Source organism: Bos grunniens, chromosome 15 (assembly GCF_055505025.1).
Source record: "Bos grunniens cultivar Pamir isolate PY7600 chromosome 15, Bosgru_T2T1.0, whole genome shotgun sequence".
NCBI classification, from domain to species: Eukaryota; Metazoa; Chordata; class Mammalia; order Artiodactyla; family Bovidae; genus Bos; species Bos grunniens.
The window spans coordinates 14,389,040-14,402,900 of NC_141179.1; the positions used below are offsets into that span (position 1 = coordinate 14,389,040).

Sequence of the window (13,861 nt, forward strand, 5' to 3'; positions counted from 1 at the left end):
AGCTGATGTTATAATGATAGAAATAAAGTTCTATCCCAAATTCATTCCCCTGTCCAGGTCTGGGGGGCGGGGGGGGATGTTTTTCATGAACCTGGTTCCCAGTGCCAGAAATGTTAGGGCTTGCTGGTTTATAAGATAGAAAATTATCATAATTCAGGCATTTTTAGCTCAGTAACTGTGTGTATAGTAGCTTGCATGCTTTTCTTGCTTTGGGGTATGGCTATCTTTTTGCCTTACAAGCCATCTTTATCCTCTTTCCCAAACTTGACTAACTGTTTTCTAAAGACTTAGTTCACACATCACCTAATTTAGAACTGTTCTTTTTTCTGGATTGTGTTAATTGTCCCTTCTCGGTACCTTGATTGCCTCTTGTGCATTGCATTTGGCACGTTGTTTTTTTCTCCCAGCAGTGTAAATTCCCCTGGTATAGAAGGCACATATTTTATTTCTGTATCTCCAGTGCTTAACTCAGTACTTGAAACATAGCAGTTGCTCGGTTTTTTGTTAACTTGGTTGTATAAATAAAAGAAGGTAAAGGAATTATTGTATAAAAATTTTGAAAAATAATGCATGGATTCTATTTTAAAGAAAATCTGAAAACCAGAAAGGCTGTACTTTCACTACTATATATTCATTTCATATACCAGATGATGTTTATTTCTTGATTTAGGTGTTTACTGTTGGCAGAATTTGTGCTGAGCGAACCAGAATTTACCATAAACTGAAACATTTTAAATTCGAGCTGTACCAAGAGTGTTGCTCCATTGCAAAGACAGAAGAGGTTGAGGATGAAGAGGTTAAAGAAACAGTGGAAAGAATTTTCAGTCAGTCAGAAAACAGTGGCTGGATTAAGGAGGTAAGGTGAATAAAGAAGAACAATTTCATTCAGTAGGTTCTGCAGCCTACTACTGATCAGCAAAAGGATATGAGTTATGAGAATAGAAGACAGTGACTTTTAAAAGAGAACCTCTCCTTCTCTCCCTGTCTTTGTATTTTCTCTTCTTCCACCCATTCCTTTCATGCTCATCATTGTCGTACCCTGAAGAAGTGCCCTGATGTTCTAAGTGTTCACTTAGCTCATCAGATACATTTTAATCAGCAGTAATACAGTCCTTTAATGAAGGACTCTGTCCTTTCACTTTTATGTATGTGTGGTTTTCCTTACATATATATTAAGTCCCCTTATTTTCTTCGACAAAGTTTAGGACTCACCTCTGCTTGTCTGCTTCCTATCTTTAGAATAGTTCTTGAGACCTGAGAGTGAAGAAGCCCTGGTGCCAATCTGAGGAAAGGACCTCGGCTGCCAGTTCTAATACACCCACATCCTCTTCCTGAGGACGTGGGACTGAGCAGTGAGCACTGTAACTGAAGATGAAGGGGAATGCAGAGGTTTCAGGCCACGGCACTGATTTTGATTCCTCCATATCCTGTTGATCACTAAATTTGATATCAAGGATAAAGTGGGGATTTTGAAGAGTGCACTGGATTCCCGAAGATCTGCTGGCAGCTCATAAGCTCTGGTCTGCTCACAGAGCTTTTAGAATTGTTACGGTACATGGAAAGAATGCAAGGATGCTAACATCGCAGTCTTCTAAAGCAAGTCCAGTTACATGACTGTGTAAGAGAGAACAGATAGGAGATTTTCAGGTATCAACTCAGATAGGAGTTGATACTCAGATCAACCGTATATTTAATCTTAAAAAAAAAAAAGCCTGGGTTATTTATATCATAGGGAAATTTGTAAAACAGGAAAATAAAAAGAGAGCTTGGAGAATAAACGCACGAGCCAAGGGAAAGAACACGAGAACAGACAAAACAGAACTTCTTAGGACATGGCATGTCCCACAGGGGTGTCCTGAGCCGGAGGAGGACATCCAGGTCGGATTCCCTTTTGACAGTTACCCACCCACCACAAACCATCAGCCAGGGGTCTCCTTGCCTGCTCCCCACATCTTGACCCTTCAGTTGTCTAGTTTCATTTTACTCTCTTCAGCTTTGTTTCTTTTACTTTGCTTCCACTTCTCTCACTCACTCACAGTTCTTTCCTCCCTATCCTTCTCTGTGCTTTCTCATTTGCCATGGGGAAGAGCCATCACTTATCCAGTAAGTCCCAACTTCGTTTTCCTCAGTGACATGAAATTCTTAAGTGCTTTTATTGATGCATCGAAGTGTTACCAACCCTCTAGTGGACTTGAAAGACCTTTTGGGATACCAATTAAAAGAATTATGTACTAGGTGTAGCAAAATTACTGTTGTATTGTACATACTATATAATAATTTTATATATGGGAAAGAACATTTAACTTCTTACAGAAAGAAGTAAAAGCATTTCCAAATCATGTACCTTAGAGAAAGCTTAACAAAGATTGTGAAAACAGAAGGGACCTGCAAGAAGAAAAAGATTCTTAAGAAAGCCAAGCATCACATTATGCTTAAAAAAATAACACAGCATTGGGCATTGAAAGTATTTCAGGATGGTGCATATTTAGGACAACATGCATATTTTTTCACATAAAATACCAAACAACTTCGTTCTCTTTTTGAGAGCCCTCCTACTTTAAAAATATTTGTCAGTAGATATTCTCAAAAGATTTCCTAGAAACCAAAGAAGTTTATTAGCCAGTGTAAACCCATAAGCAACTTTCTGTGCTATGATTGAAGTGCAGAATTTATCAGGTGCCCTGACATTGCTCCACATCACTCCGCCTCCCCATCAGAATGTGTTTGCCTTCGAGTAGTAGCACTGCCTGTGTTCCTGTGATGCATGCCTTCTTCTTGGCCACAGCTACCCTAAATCTTTAGAACCTGGGCTCTGTGCTCCTTAAGTGGCACGTACATGGCACTTTCTGCTCTTAGCTATCAGTTATCAGTGTGAGCCTCTTCTCTCACCTTGTACAAACTCTGTTCCTGTCTTTCCTCCCCCAGCTTGTGTTTCACACCTTGCTTTTTCCCTTACCTGCCTCTTCTTCCTCCAGGCATTTTTCTTCCATTATCTTGGAATCTCTCAGGATTTCTTCCCAAAGACCTGCCAACTAGACTGACTTCATTCTTCTTATTCTTCCTCCTAACAGTTTAACTAGGAGATCTGATTTTAACCTAACGATAGTAAAAGGATAGGAGCAACTCAAGTGTAAGAAAAGAAAGAATGATAAGAAAATTATGATAAAATATATAATAACTATAATAGTAAAACATGCCTCGTTCTAAATTAGAAGTGAAGAACAGAATGTCATATGCCACTGGCAAATGCTGACCAACGATTTTTCTTTGAGAGTACCTTTGATGGTGGGATTTCCAGGGAAGTTGAAGACAGGATTGTTGGTATGAGGTAGTGAACACAGAAGACCAGGAAGTGAAAAAAGTATGTCAATAGGGACATCAGGTTTCAGTCCCTATCACCATAAACGTCAGAGCTATCAACACCATCTCTCGTTTTATTGGAAGCAGAAGCAGAGCTCATAAGGAGAGCTAAGAAACCGTTAGGTCAGTTCATCTCCCCAGCAGAAGGAAGCACTTGAACTCTGTCTACCTTGAAATCTCCAAACCGTCCCAGCTCCTCTCTCCTCTTGTCCGGCCCTGGTCTTTACTCTCCCATCTTCATTGCTGTCACTCAGATTTAGGCCTTCATTACCTAAATTATTATAGTAGACTCATAACTAGCTGCCAAACCATTCTAGACTGGATGTTTTACCCTTAAAAAAAAAATATATATATATATATATATATACACATCTCAGATTGTGTCAGTTTCCTGCCCTAACACTTTCATGGGGTCACAAAGAGTCAGACACGACTGAGCGACTGAACTGAACACCTTTGTCAGCTTTCCATTGCCTGTCACATTATTGCTAAACTCTGTAACCTAATCTTTCATACTTTTTATTCTCTGACCACCTCTTTGGTTCAGTCTTCTCTCTCAGTTCCCCTGGAAAACCTCAGACTGCAGTCAAACCCTGTACTTTTCTGTCTTGTCACTGTTTTGTGGATTTCTGTCTCCTAGAGAAAACTCTCCACCAGACCGTTGCCTACCAAGTCTTTTCCCCTAGGACAGCTCAAATGCCACTCTTCCTGGTCACCTCAGCTAACCATAACCTTTCTTCCGAACCCTCATAGCAGTGTCCATGTTCTTTATGCCCCTTGTTATTGGTTGTCATTGGTGAACTCTGTTCTTAGAGGCAGGGAAAGCAATGGAAAGGGCATGGCAACCCACTCCATTATTCTTCCCTGGAGAATCCCGTGGATGGAGGAGCCTGGCGGACTACAGTCCATAGGGCCGCAAAGAGTCAGACATGACTGAAGCAACTTAGCATGCGTGCGGATTAGCAAAGTATATGATATATGTTACATGTTTAACAAATTTTTGTTGAATAAGTTATTGAAGTTGTTACACTTCTACTATAAATATGATAATAGAAAACTTATAATTTACCAGACAGTTATGAAGTTAATAATAATGTTCATTTTGATCTCTTACCAATGCTTTCTATGAATTAGAAATGCTTATTTGAAATTGAGTCCCTGTTTATAATAAAAAGATATTTGTTCATGATTGCCATGAGATAGACTTGTTCCTATTTGTGTCTGTAGATTGAAAAGGCCTAGTTTATCTTCACTGCTTTGAGGAAAATAACTAGCTTTTTTATTGTATACACAGAAATATGGTCAACTTCAAGAATATCTCAATTTGGCGGATTACTTTAAAGAGGAGAAGTTTGAATTTTAACACATTTCCTTCAGAGAAGATTTTGTAAATTCCTGTAAATGTGAAGATCACAAGTCTTGTTTCTCTGTATCATGTGACCTATTCATATATTTTATGTATAGCTTCATGCAAAATATCTTGTGTGAAACATGTTCATCTTAATTTCCATGAAACAACACTCTGCAGTCTAATAAAACTTTTATCTACTGTACATAGAAAACACAAGCCTAACTTTAAGTGTATTTGAAAGTTGTATAACAGTGCCTTTATATCAAAGTTGTGAGAATGCTGATGCTGACTTTTCATGTGAAGAGTGCATACCTTTTTAAAAAGTATGAAATGGAAATTTTTAATCATGCATCTCTATTCTTATTTGTCTGTTATATGGAAATAATCCTTAGCTATATGAAGTTGCAGTTGAAAGTTGAAGATATGGTGTCCAAAAAGATATAGGGCAGAGTATAGGAAAAATGATGGCCAATTGGGAAGGGTGAAGATCGTGAATGATTTGTCAAAAAAGAAGTCCAAGGAAAACAAAAGAATGATCTCTAAAGTATCTGTAAAGACTTTGGGAGCATCATTTCTTGTATGTGACACTACAGACAAGTTTGAACCAACTGAAGAGTGAACGTACCAACTGAAAGTTAAAAATATTTTATCTATTCTTATAAATAGCATTCACTTAATTTATAAAAATGAAAGCACTAATGACTTTAAGGACTTTTAATGGCAGCTGACTCAGTTCCTAGGTCATGCTTCTTGTTGACTTGAAACATTTTTCTTGTTAGAACAGTATTCTGACTGTTGCTCAGGAAATGCTGATAAGTAGTTTTGCTGATGTCTGAGGTCACTGCAACCAAGCAAGCTTCTTCAGTAGGTGTTTGGAGAGTACAAGAGACTTTTGTACGTGATTACGCCAAAAGAACTGCAAAGAGCCAGGCTGTCAGGAAATGAAAATTAGCATGGATCAGGGGGCCAAAAGCAAGTAGTCTAGAAGAAAACAGAATGTTGAAAAATTACAGTTAACTTTAGTAGGTATCATGACATACTGTATTATTTTATCATCATCATTGATAATATCACTGATTCTATATAACAAAAAATAGTTTGTAAGCTTACAAGTCTCACATACCTATGAAGTTTTGAGATCTTGACATTTATCACTATAGCATTAAATGCTTTATGTTAGGTAGCTAGGAACAGTAAAGATGAGGAAGACAGATGGACAAATAAAAAGGAACTAATGCTTTAAAAAAAATTCATAGGGCCCTTACAGAAGCTTTAGAGATATAACAGGGAACAGTTCCATAAAAGGGGAAGACAAGGAAAAAAGAAATGTTTATTTTATTGGCAGCTGGATATAATTGAGCATATTTTCTCACTTGTCTGCTCTCATACTCAAATGAGTAGTTCTATTCACTACTCATTTCTTGGAGGTATTATAGGACTTGCTTAGACTCCAGCATGTTGATTGAGGTGTAATTGCAGCCCTGGAGCTATTCTGGGTATAGTCTGGTTTCCCTGTAACTCTTTTCACCCTTGATACTGAAGCAGCAAGTCCAGTGGTTAAGAAAGGTTAGCTTTGAGATCAGGCTTGAGTTCAAGTCCTGATCTGTTACTTCCTAGTTAGTTTAAATAGTTTATTTTCAATAAGCCTCAGTTTCCTCATTTATAAAGGGTTAATAATTCCTGTCCCTCAGGATTGTTGGTGGATTGGAGGGAGATATGCAAAGTACTGTGCCTGAAACAGTGACTAAATAAGTAGTAATGACGTGAATGGAAATGAGGTGGTGGATGATAATGATGTCGGCTTGAATTTAAATGGCTGTAAAGGGCAAATGTGTACAAAAGACTGTAAAGGAGTGTCCTACATCACTAGAATATAGTAGGAAAATTCATTAAATTGTTGCTGGACAAGTTTTTAAGGTGTGTTCTTGTCTAGCTTAGAAATAAAAGTTTATATCATTTAGAAATAGCAGCTTTGACCAAAAACTGTGTTACTTGTCAAAATCCACGCTACTGCAGAAGTGTAGCGTGAACAGTGTTTACATTTATTAAAGTTTTTCTCTTTTATCAAGTATGATTGCTGAATATAAAGTGCTGATAGTAACAGAAGATAATGTATAATGAATACACCTTTTAAAAACCAAGTCTGAAATGATCAGAACTCCTTCACTTTTTAATGACACTTCATGAGAGAGTTCTCCTTTCAGATTTGCATACCTAAAAAAGATATTTCTGCCTTTCTCCATGAGTGATGACGAACTTAGCCTTGGAAGGGACAGACAGCAGTATGTTCCAATGAAAAGTTAAAAGTTACATTCCATCAGAATGCACTTGTCCCAAATTCCAAAATAACATTCTAGAATTCGTGAAAATAAAATGAACTAATGTAGGCCAGCCTATCGAGAACTAAACAGTAGATAAATCCAATCTTAAAGTGTTTGCACTGATCTTACTCATTTCTATCCACAGCTCAGTTTGAAGCAGGACCTTGTCACTGAGATGCCAAAGGTGGTTTAAATTAACAAAGCCCCATTGCTTGACACCTCAAATCCAAATGACTTCCAAATGAGCATAACAGACTATATGGTCCTGACTAGAACAATATTGTGCTCACTTTAGTTTATCCTCCATAATTGGTAATCGGCAGAATCCAACATGCATTTTGAGAGCTTAAAGGTAGGATTATCTGAAGATGAGGAGACAACAATGTGTGTCAGAGATCTATTTGTTTTGTGTTAGTGAACTTGAAACTGGACTTCTGCATAATGATTTTCCTCGTTGTATATGTAAACAGACTACCGAGAAGGCCCCAGATCTTGCATTAGGTTTGTCATAGGGAATCTTGTATTTTCAGAAAAATCTTTGTTGTTTTTTTTTCTTTTTGAGAACTGGTATTTGTAATTTCATCGTGGTAGAATATTTTAGTTATTTTTACTGATATGCTTGTGATCCCAGATTGACTTAACCAGAGACAGACAAAACAGGCTAGCAGGTAGACAGACTTGCCTGCCCTTTAGGAGCTAACGATGTTAATTTCTTCTCTGCACCCACTCCTCCGTTTCTCCCAATACGCACACACCCTACGCCTCCCTTTCTGACACCCAGGAACATTTCCTTCGTGTTCACCCAACTCTCGCTAGAGTACTCAGGGGTGTCACTGACAACATACTGAAAAATGAAAGTGATATCCTCGGGGGGTGGAGAGGGGGAAGCGTAACGGAGATCTGGCAGGGAAAATACATCCCCTGGCCGGGAATTTCTGCACCATTTCGGGCTGGTGAAGTAGTCGGGTAGAGGTTGGGGAATTTCCCCAACGTCCCGCCCTCCTGCCCGAGCCGAGCCGGAGTGCGAGCTGCGCGCGCCGACGCCGAGATGCGCAGGCTTCGGGATCCTCCACTTCTTGCCGCTGGGAGGCCCTCTGCGTTCCCCTTTCCCCGCGCCGGCCGCCTTGCTCGCCCGTGCAGTGGCACCCGCCTTCCACCAGGGAGCCTCGGGCGAGCGCTCCCCCGCCCTCCGCCCCCCACCCCCCTGCAGCTCGCTGGCTCTCTCTTTCTCCCTCTGTCTCACTCTCTCTCTTTCTCTCCCTCTCCTATCGGAGCACAATGAAAGCCTGTGTATCGCCGTGACTCCGGGCGGCGGAGCCAGTGTCAGCCCAGCGGCGAACAACAGACGGGAAAAAGAGAAAGGAAAAGACCGGCTACTTTCTTTTCCATCTCTAAAAGCGGAGCAATCCAAGAGATAGAACCACATTGCTTATTGCGAGTCCAGACCCTCAGATCCACTGGCCGGGGATGGAATGTACAAAAGTGGACAGAAAAGTGGCTGGACATGACTCGGTGCAATTTGCTGGAAGTTTGTAAGTTTGACCATCGTTTGTAAATTACTCTCGGAAGAGTTTGTCTCTCTTGATACTGTATTAGAATCGAGCCGGGGGTGAGGACTAGAAACGTAAGCGGGAAAGAAGAAGGAAAAAAAAAATATGTTGAAGGATCTCTCTCTCAGTGGCTAGTGACTTCAGACTGCTTTCATTTAAGGCTGGGAAACCTTAGAGGGAATGAGGATTTTACCGGTGATTGGATTAGCTGAAGAAAAAAGCATGGTCCAGAAGTCCAATTACTGACATTAACAATTGAAAAGCTGTCTCCCTCTTTGGGGAGAAGACCACATCCTACAGCACCCCCAAAGAGGAGAAAACACCGGAGCAAAGGGAAAGGGAGGAAAAATTAAAAGCCAAAAGACAGTCTCTGTTTGATTTTTGTACGTTTTGAACATTGACTTCAAAAAGCTTCTGAAACAGCACTTTAAAAAAAAAAAAAAATTGAGGAAAAGTAAAGGCCGTGGGTTACAGAGAGCATGGTAGATATGGGTTCCTCTGCAGAAACATCCCCATAAAAGAATCTTCGGAAACAACTAGGTGAGGGGGGGAGTCCAGCTCTCTATTAATACCTCTCACAATTCCTTTTGCTGTCTGTTCCTGTCTCTTGCTTGACAATCCCTGAATTCTTGCTCTAACCCCCAGATCGTGTGTTTACAAAGTACCTAGTGGCTCTTGTCAGCTTGGTGGGTGGGGGGGGCGGGGGGAATCCCCACTAACTCTCTCCAACTTCTCCAGAGCTGTCAAATACAATTAGAGCAAGTTGATCAGGGTTTGTTTCCAACTTATCCTCTGCCATTGGTTTCTGTTCTTCCTCCTCACCCTCTTTTTACTCACTCCCCTCCCCCATACCTTCTCCACTACGCACCCCCCCACACCGCCCCCAGCCTCTGAAGACCTCTATTCATGTGGTCCTGAGCTCTGAGCGCACATTGTCAAAAGCAGATTTGCCTGTGCTAACCGGCTATAGCCTCCCACCACCTCACCATCCCACAGGCAGCAATCATTGTGTCCAGTAAGATGGGGGACACAGCGCCCCCGCAGGCCCCCACGGGAGGGCTAGGGGGGGCCCCCGGGGCGGGGCTCCTTGGAGGGGGCTCGGTCACCCCGAGAGTGCACAGTGCCATCGTGGAGCGCCTTCGAGCTCGCATCGCCGTCTGCCGCCAGCACCACCTGAGCTGTGAAGGACGCTACGAACGGGGTAGGGCCGAGAGCTCGGACCGGGAAAGAGAGAGTACCTTGCAGCTCCTGAGCCTCGTCCAGCACGGCCAGGGGGCCAGGAAGGCCGGCAAGCACACCAAGGCCACTGCCTCCACTGCCACCGCGACAGCCCCTCCGCCGGCGCCTGCCGCCCCTCCGACGGCTTCCCAGACGGCAGCGCCCGCGGCCCCAGCGCCCCCGCCGGACTATCATCATCACCACCAGCAGCACCTGCGGAGCAGTAGCAGCAGTGGTGGCAGTGGTGGGATCGATGGCGAGCAGCAGCAACAGCCACCGGCTTCCACCCCAGGGGACCAGAGGAACTCGGCCCTCATTGCGGTAAGACACCTGGTTTTCTCCTCATTCTGTCGGTGGTCTTGTGGCCTTCGGTCAGGGCGGACGCTGGTCTCGGCCTGATGCCGAGTGGAAGACAGTGCGGAGGGCTGCGGCGCCACCTGACCACCCCAAAGGCCGTTGGGCGTCCGGTTGGTGCTGTGTTGTTAAACCCTTCCTCCTCAAGTTCTGCGGTTGCTTGTGCATTGGTTTTCCTCCACCTGTAGAGTATTTCTTAAAGGGTAAGAAACTTGAGTTTCCCAGAGTTTTCTCTGGGGTCGGCAGATTGCAGAAAGGTTGGCTCCAAGCTGCAAGATCTGAGCCACTGAAGAAGGCCTTGCCTCAAGGAACCTCTCGCTTTGGCAGGCCAGCGCTGATTAGGCCCAGCAAGCCATGCTTAGCCTGAAAGCGTTTGCTTAGCAGCCAGTCCAGCTGACCTTTAGCCAAGCCTTTTCCTTCTTGTCCCATTTCCCTTTCCTTCTTTGAAGTGGCCCCTTCTCCTTGGGTCAAGAGAACACAAGTGGTCATCCCTAACAGAGCAAGTTCCCTGAGCGCCCCCTCACTCAAAAACTTGGGGAATTCTCCCCAAGACGGGTGAGGGAATGTTTTTGAGAGGCCTGCTCCCTGGTTTCCTACAGACTCCCCCACTGTCCCCACCTAGCTTCTTTCCGCAGGCACTGCAATCAGAGAGTGCTGACTTGCAGCCTTCAGTAAAGTGTGCAGGCACCAAGGGGCTGTTTCCAGTTTTTCGTCCTAGAAAGTGCCTTGTCCTCTGCCACTCCTGGCGACAGAGTACCCGACCTGAGAGTTGTGATTAGGCTTCTGGCTGGAAGTTCTTCCTCAGAGGCGCAGACACACCCCACCCCAAAGGGAGTAGTCCTTGACTCATTGTTTTCTGATGCCAGTCCTGGTCAGGTGATCGCCTGGCCTGTGCGGGCTTTCCCCCCAAAGCTGCTGGGGCCACGGCCTCTGGGTAGAAGGTGGAGCCCCGCAGCCCTGTGGCCCTGCAAGCTTCCTCCGTTTCTGAGTTCCTTGGGGCTTCAGAAGTCCCGTGTCCACTCGTGGAACAGCTCCCATGTGCCCAAGCCAGCCCTAATGAAAGTCAGCAACAGGAAATGGCCATCCAAGCTGAAATGTCCTCAAAAAGCCCAAAGGAGAGGAAGGCACTGGCTCGAACTCTTTCTTGGAGGGAGCTTGAGAAGGAGCTCTGGGGAGAGAGCATCCTCTAGCCAGGCCCCTGGAAGCTTCTCTGTGGCTCCTCCGTATCCCTGGCCTGGGTCTCTGGTGGTGAAGTTTCTAGAAAGTCTGGGGGCTGAATTGGTTCTGTTCTGTTCCACCACACACACACATTTTGCCTGGGATGCCTAGAACTGCAACTTCCTGGTGCCAATTCCAGACGAGAGATAACAGCTAACAGTTAAACTGCTCAATGTTTGTTGTTTTATCCTTGGATACAGTTAGCCTGTGGGGTTATTTCATGCTTTCAGGCCTAATTTCCATTCCTTTCCACCTGCTATATCCTCACCTCTCTCTGGAATTCCCTAGGACAGCAATGGGAGTTTGTTTCATGAAAGAAAGATGCTGGGGGTGGGGAGTAGTGGGTAAAGAATCACTCGAATGGAAAGAAGAATGAGGTTTGTATGTGTGTGTGTCACTGGCATTTGCGGCCAAAAGCATCTAAATGCCTTGATTGTCCTCAGTAAATTTATAATCTGTCTGCAAGTCTCCCAATAATACAGCCTTGTATGCTTCACAGTCTCCTGGTAAGTGTTTCTGGGGGTGATACAGGGAACTAGGCACCCAGCCCCAGAGAAGACAGATCTCTGTCCTGGGTGCCAAGACTGGATGTGGCCTTCACATCCCAGCGGCTGCAAGGAAGGTGTCTGCTTATGGCCTTGTTCTTTCATTTTTTTTTTTTTTTTTTTTTTGCTCTCCTCCTACTTGGAAGGAAGCTGAGGCTGCCTCTTTTTCTTGGGGTTTTGGGGATGTGAAATGAAACCAACTTCAGTGGTGATTGTAACTTTATGTCAACAGTGTCCGTGCTGGGAGGTGTCTGGCCTCTCCCGGCTGGAGGCTTAGTGCCCTAAGAAGCCAGAGGTAGCTGCTCTGTCTCTCCTTTTCTAAAGGGGAATCTACTTTCTCTCTCTCTCCTCACTATCAGTCATCTCCTGAAACACCTCCTTAGAGGGGCTCCCTCTGCAAGCGCCACGAGGATTGATGAGATGTGCTGTGCATGTAAGGAGTGAAAAGACCAGTGTATTTCTGATGGTGGCTTTTCACTGCAGACCTGTGCCATGACAAGGGGTGATCCACCACCCCCCTTTTGGTTATTGGAAATTCCCTTCTCCATTTTAGCTTCTAAATTTGGCTCTTTGTTACTCAGCATAGTACTCAGAGATGGTGATGCAAGTACTGTATTAACCTGATAACATTGTGTCCAAAGGGGAGGCCTGGGCGTTTGGGAGTGATTCACTAAGCCAGTTAAATCTGCTGGTCTCACTTCACTCAGGCTCTTCTTTTCAGAAACACCATCCATTTAAAGGGGCCTTTGCACAGAATGGGTGTCCCTTCTTACTGCTCTGTCCATAACCAGATTGATTTCTGTCTCGGTGTGTGGAAGGTATCCCTTTAATAGTTTATTCGTATGCCCTAAGTGGCCATAAATGTCCTTTGAAGAAAGGGAGAAAATATTGATCATCTAAAATCGAATATGCACAGTGCCCTCAGACGAGAGGTCTGTATCCTGCATACCTGCTAGTACAATGCCGTGTATAAAGTCAGTAATTTTTCAGTGAGAGTGGAAAGAGAACCTCCATTCTTTGGGTAATTGTTGACTTTGAGGGGCGTGATACCGCAAGACATGTACAATGTCTGAGATTTTCAATAGCCTAAGTTTCCAGAACAATGTCAGAATAACCTCCAAGCCGGTTCTAATTCTGTCCACATAGCCTAATTCTGTAGCCCTTACTCAGCCAATTTCTTCATTTAGCTCAAGTTCAAGTTCAGAGGAAGCCCCTTTACTGCAGAGACGGCAGGAACAGGGCCTTTCGGAGGGCCTGGATTGTAAGGGTTTAAGCAGGTCTGCCTTTCTAACCACTTGGAGCAGGCTTTCAGCACTAAATCATTTCCCGGTGAAGTATGTTTGAGTCTTTGAATGAACTGTGAAACTGAATAATTGCTGGTCCATGGGACAGAAAGGTTTAGAGCTTCCGTGGTGCATTATTAATCTTTCCCTTTTGCCTGAGACAGGCTCCTTTTTGTTGTTGTTGTTGCTTAGACTGTGTTGCTAGGATAGATAGATAAGTGGTTCCAAGTCATCTTTGGCTTCAGAGATTATCTTCTCCCTAACATAGTGTGGAGGAAAGAAAACAGATCGGACAAGGAATCTGTATCCTCGGTTCTGGGCCTGCTTGATCACTAACCAGCTGGGTGACCCAGGACAAGTTACTTAGCAGTCATCTGCAAGACAGAACAATAATGCTGCCCTGGCTTGTTGAGAAAAGAAATGAATGTGTGTGTTTCTGGATAGTCTTTGGAAAAAATTAAGCACTGCAGAAATGCAAGGCATTATTACTAGTATTACTAATAATAAATGCTAAACAAGGAATCATAATACCAGTTTTTCCAGGGATTAAAAGTGTACTTAAGCTTTCAGTGTCTGTTTTAAATAGTGAAATAGCTTTTATTGTAAATAGAGGGATTATATTTCAAATTCAGTGCTGTCAAGATAAAACTGAGTTATCAGT

General features: G+C 43.5%; 2 protein-coding genes across 23 annotated transcripts in view; both read left to right on the forward strand.

The window, feature by feature from the left end:
• Positions 1-4,922, forward strand: part of CCDC82 (coiled-coil domain containing 82) — a 31,454-nt gene extending 26,532 nt beyond the window's left edge. For 18 of the 21 annotated variants that reach the window (XM_086338928.1, XM_086338921.1, XM_086338926.1 and 15 more), the window contains 2 exons: positions 671-856; positions 4,655-4,922. In XM_086338928.1, coding sequence (XP_086195054.1) covers positions 671-856; positions 4,655-4,723 — 255 coding nt within the window. In that variant the 3' untranslated portion in view covers positions 4,724-4,922. Of the gene's footprint in view, positions 1-670; positions 857-1,239; positions 3,555-4,654 lie in introns of those variants that run through there. The other 3 variants (XM_086338939.1, XM_086338940.1, XM_086338934.1) reach the window with 2 other exon arrangements.
• Positions 4,923-7,575: 2,653 nt separating this feature from the next.
• MAML2 (mastermind like transcriptional coactivator 2) overlaps positions 7,576-13,861 on the forward strand; it is a 402,210-nt gene continuing 395,924 nt past the window's right edge. For both annotated transcript variants that reach the window (XM_086338915.1, XM_086338916.1), the window contains exon 1: positions 7,576-10,121. In XM_086338915.1, coding sequence (XP_086195041.1) covers positions 9,603-10,121 — 519 coding nt within the window. In that variant the 5' untranslated portion in view covers positions 7,576-9,602. The remainder of the gene's footprint in view (positions 10,122-13,861) is intronic.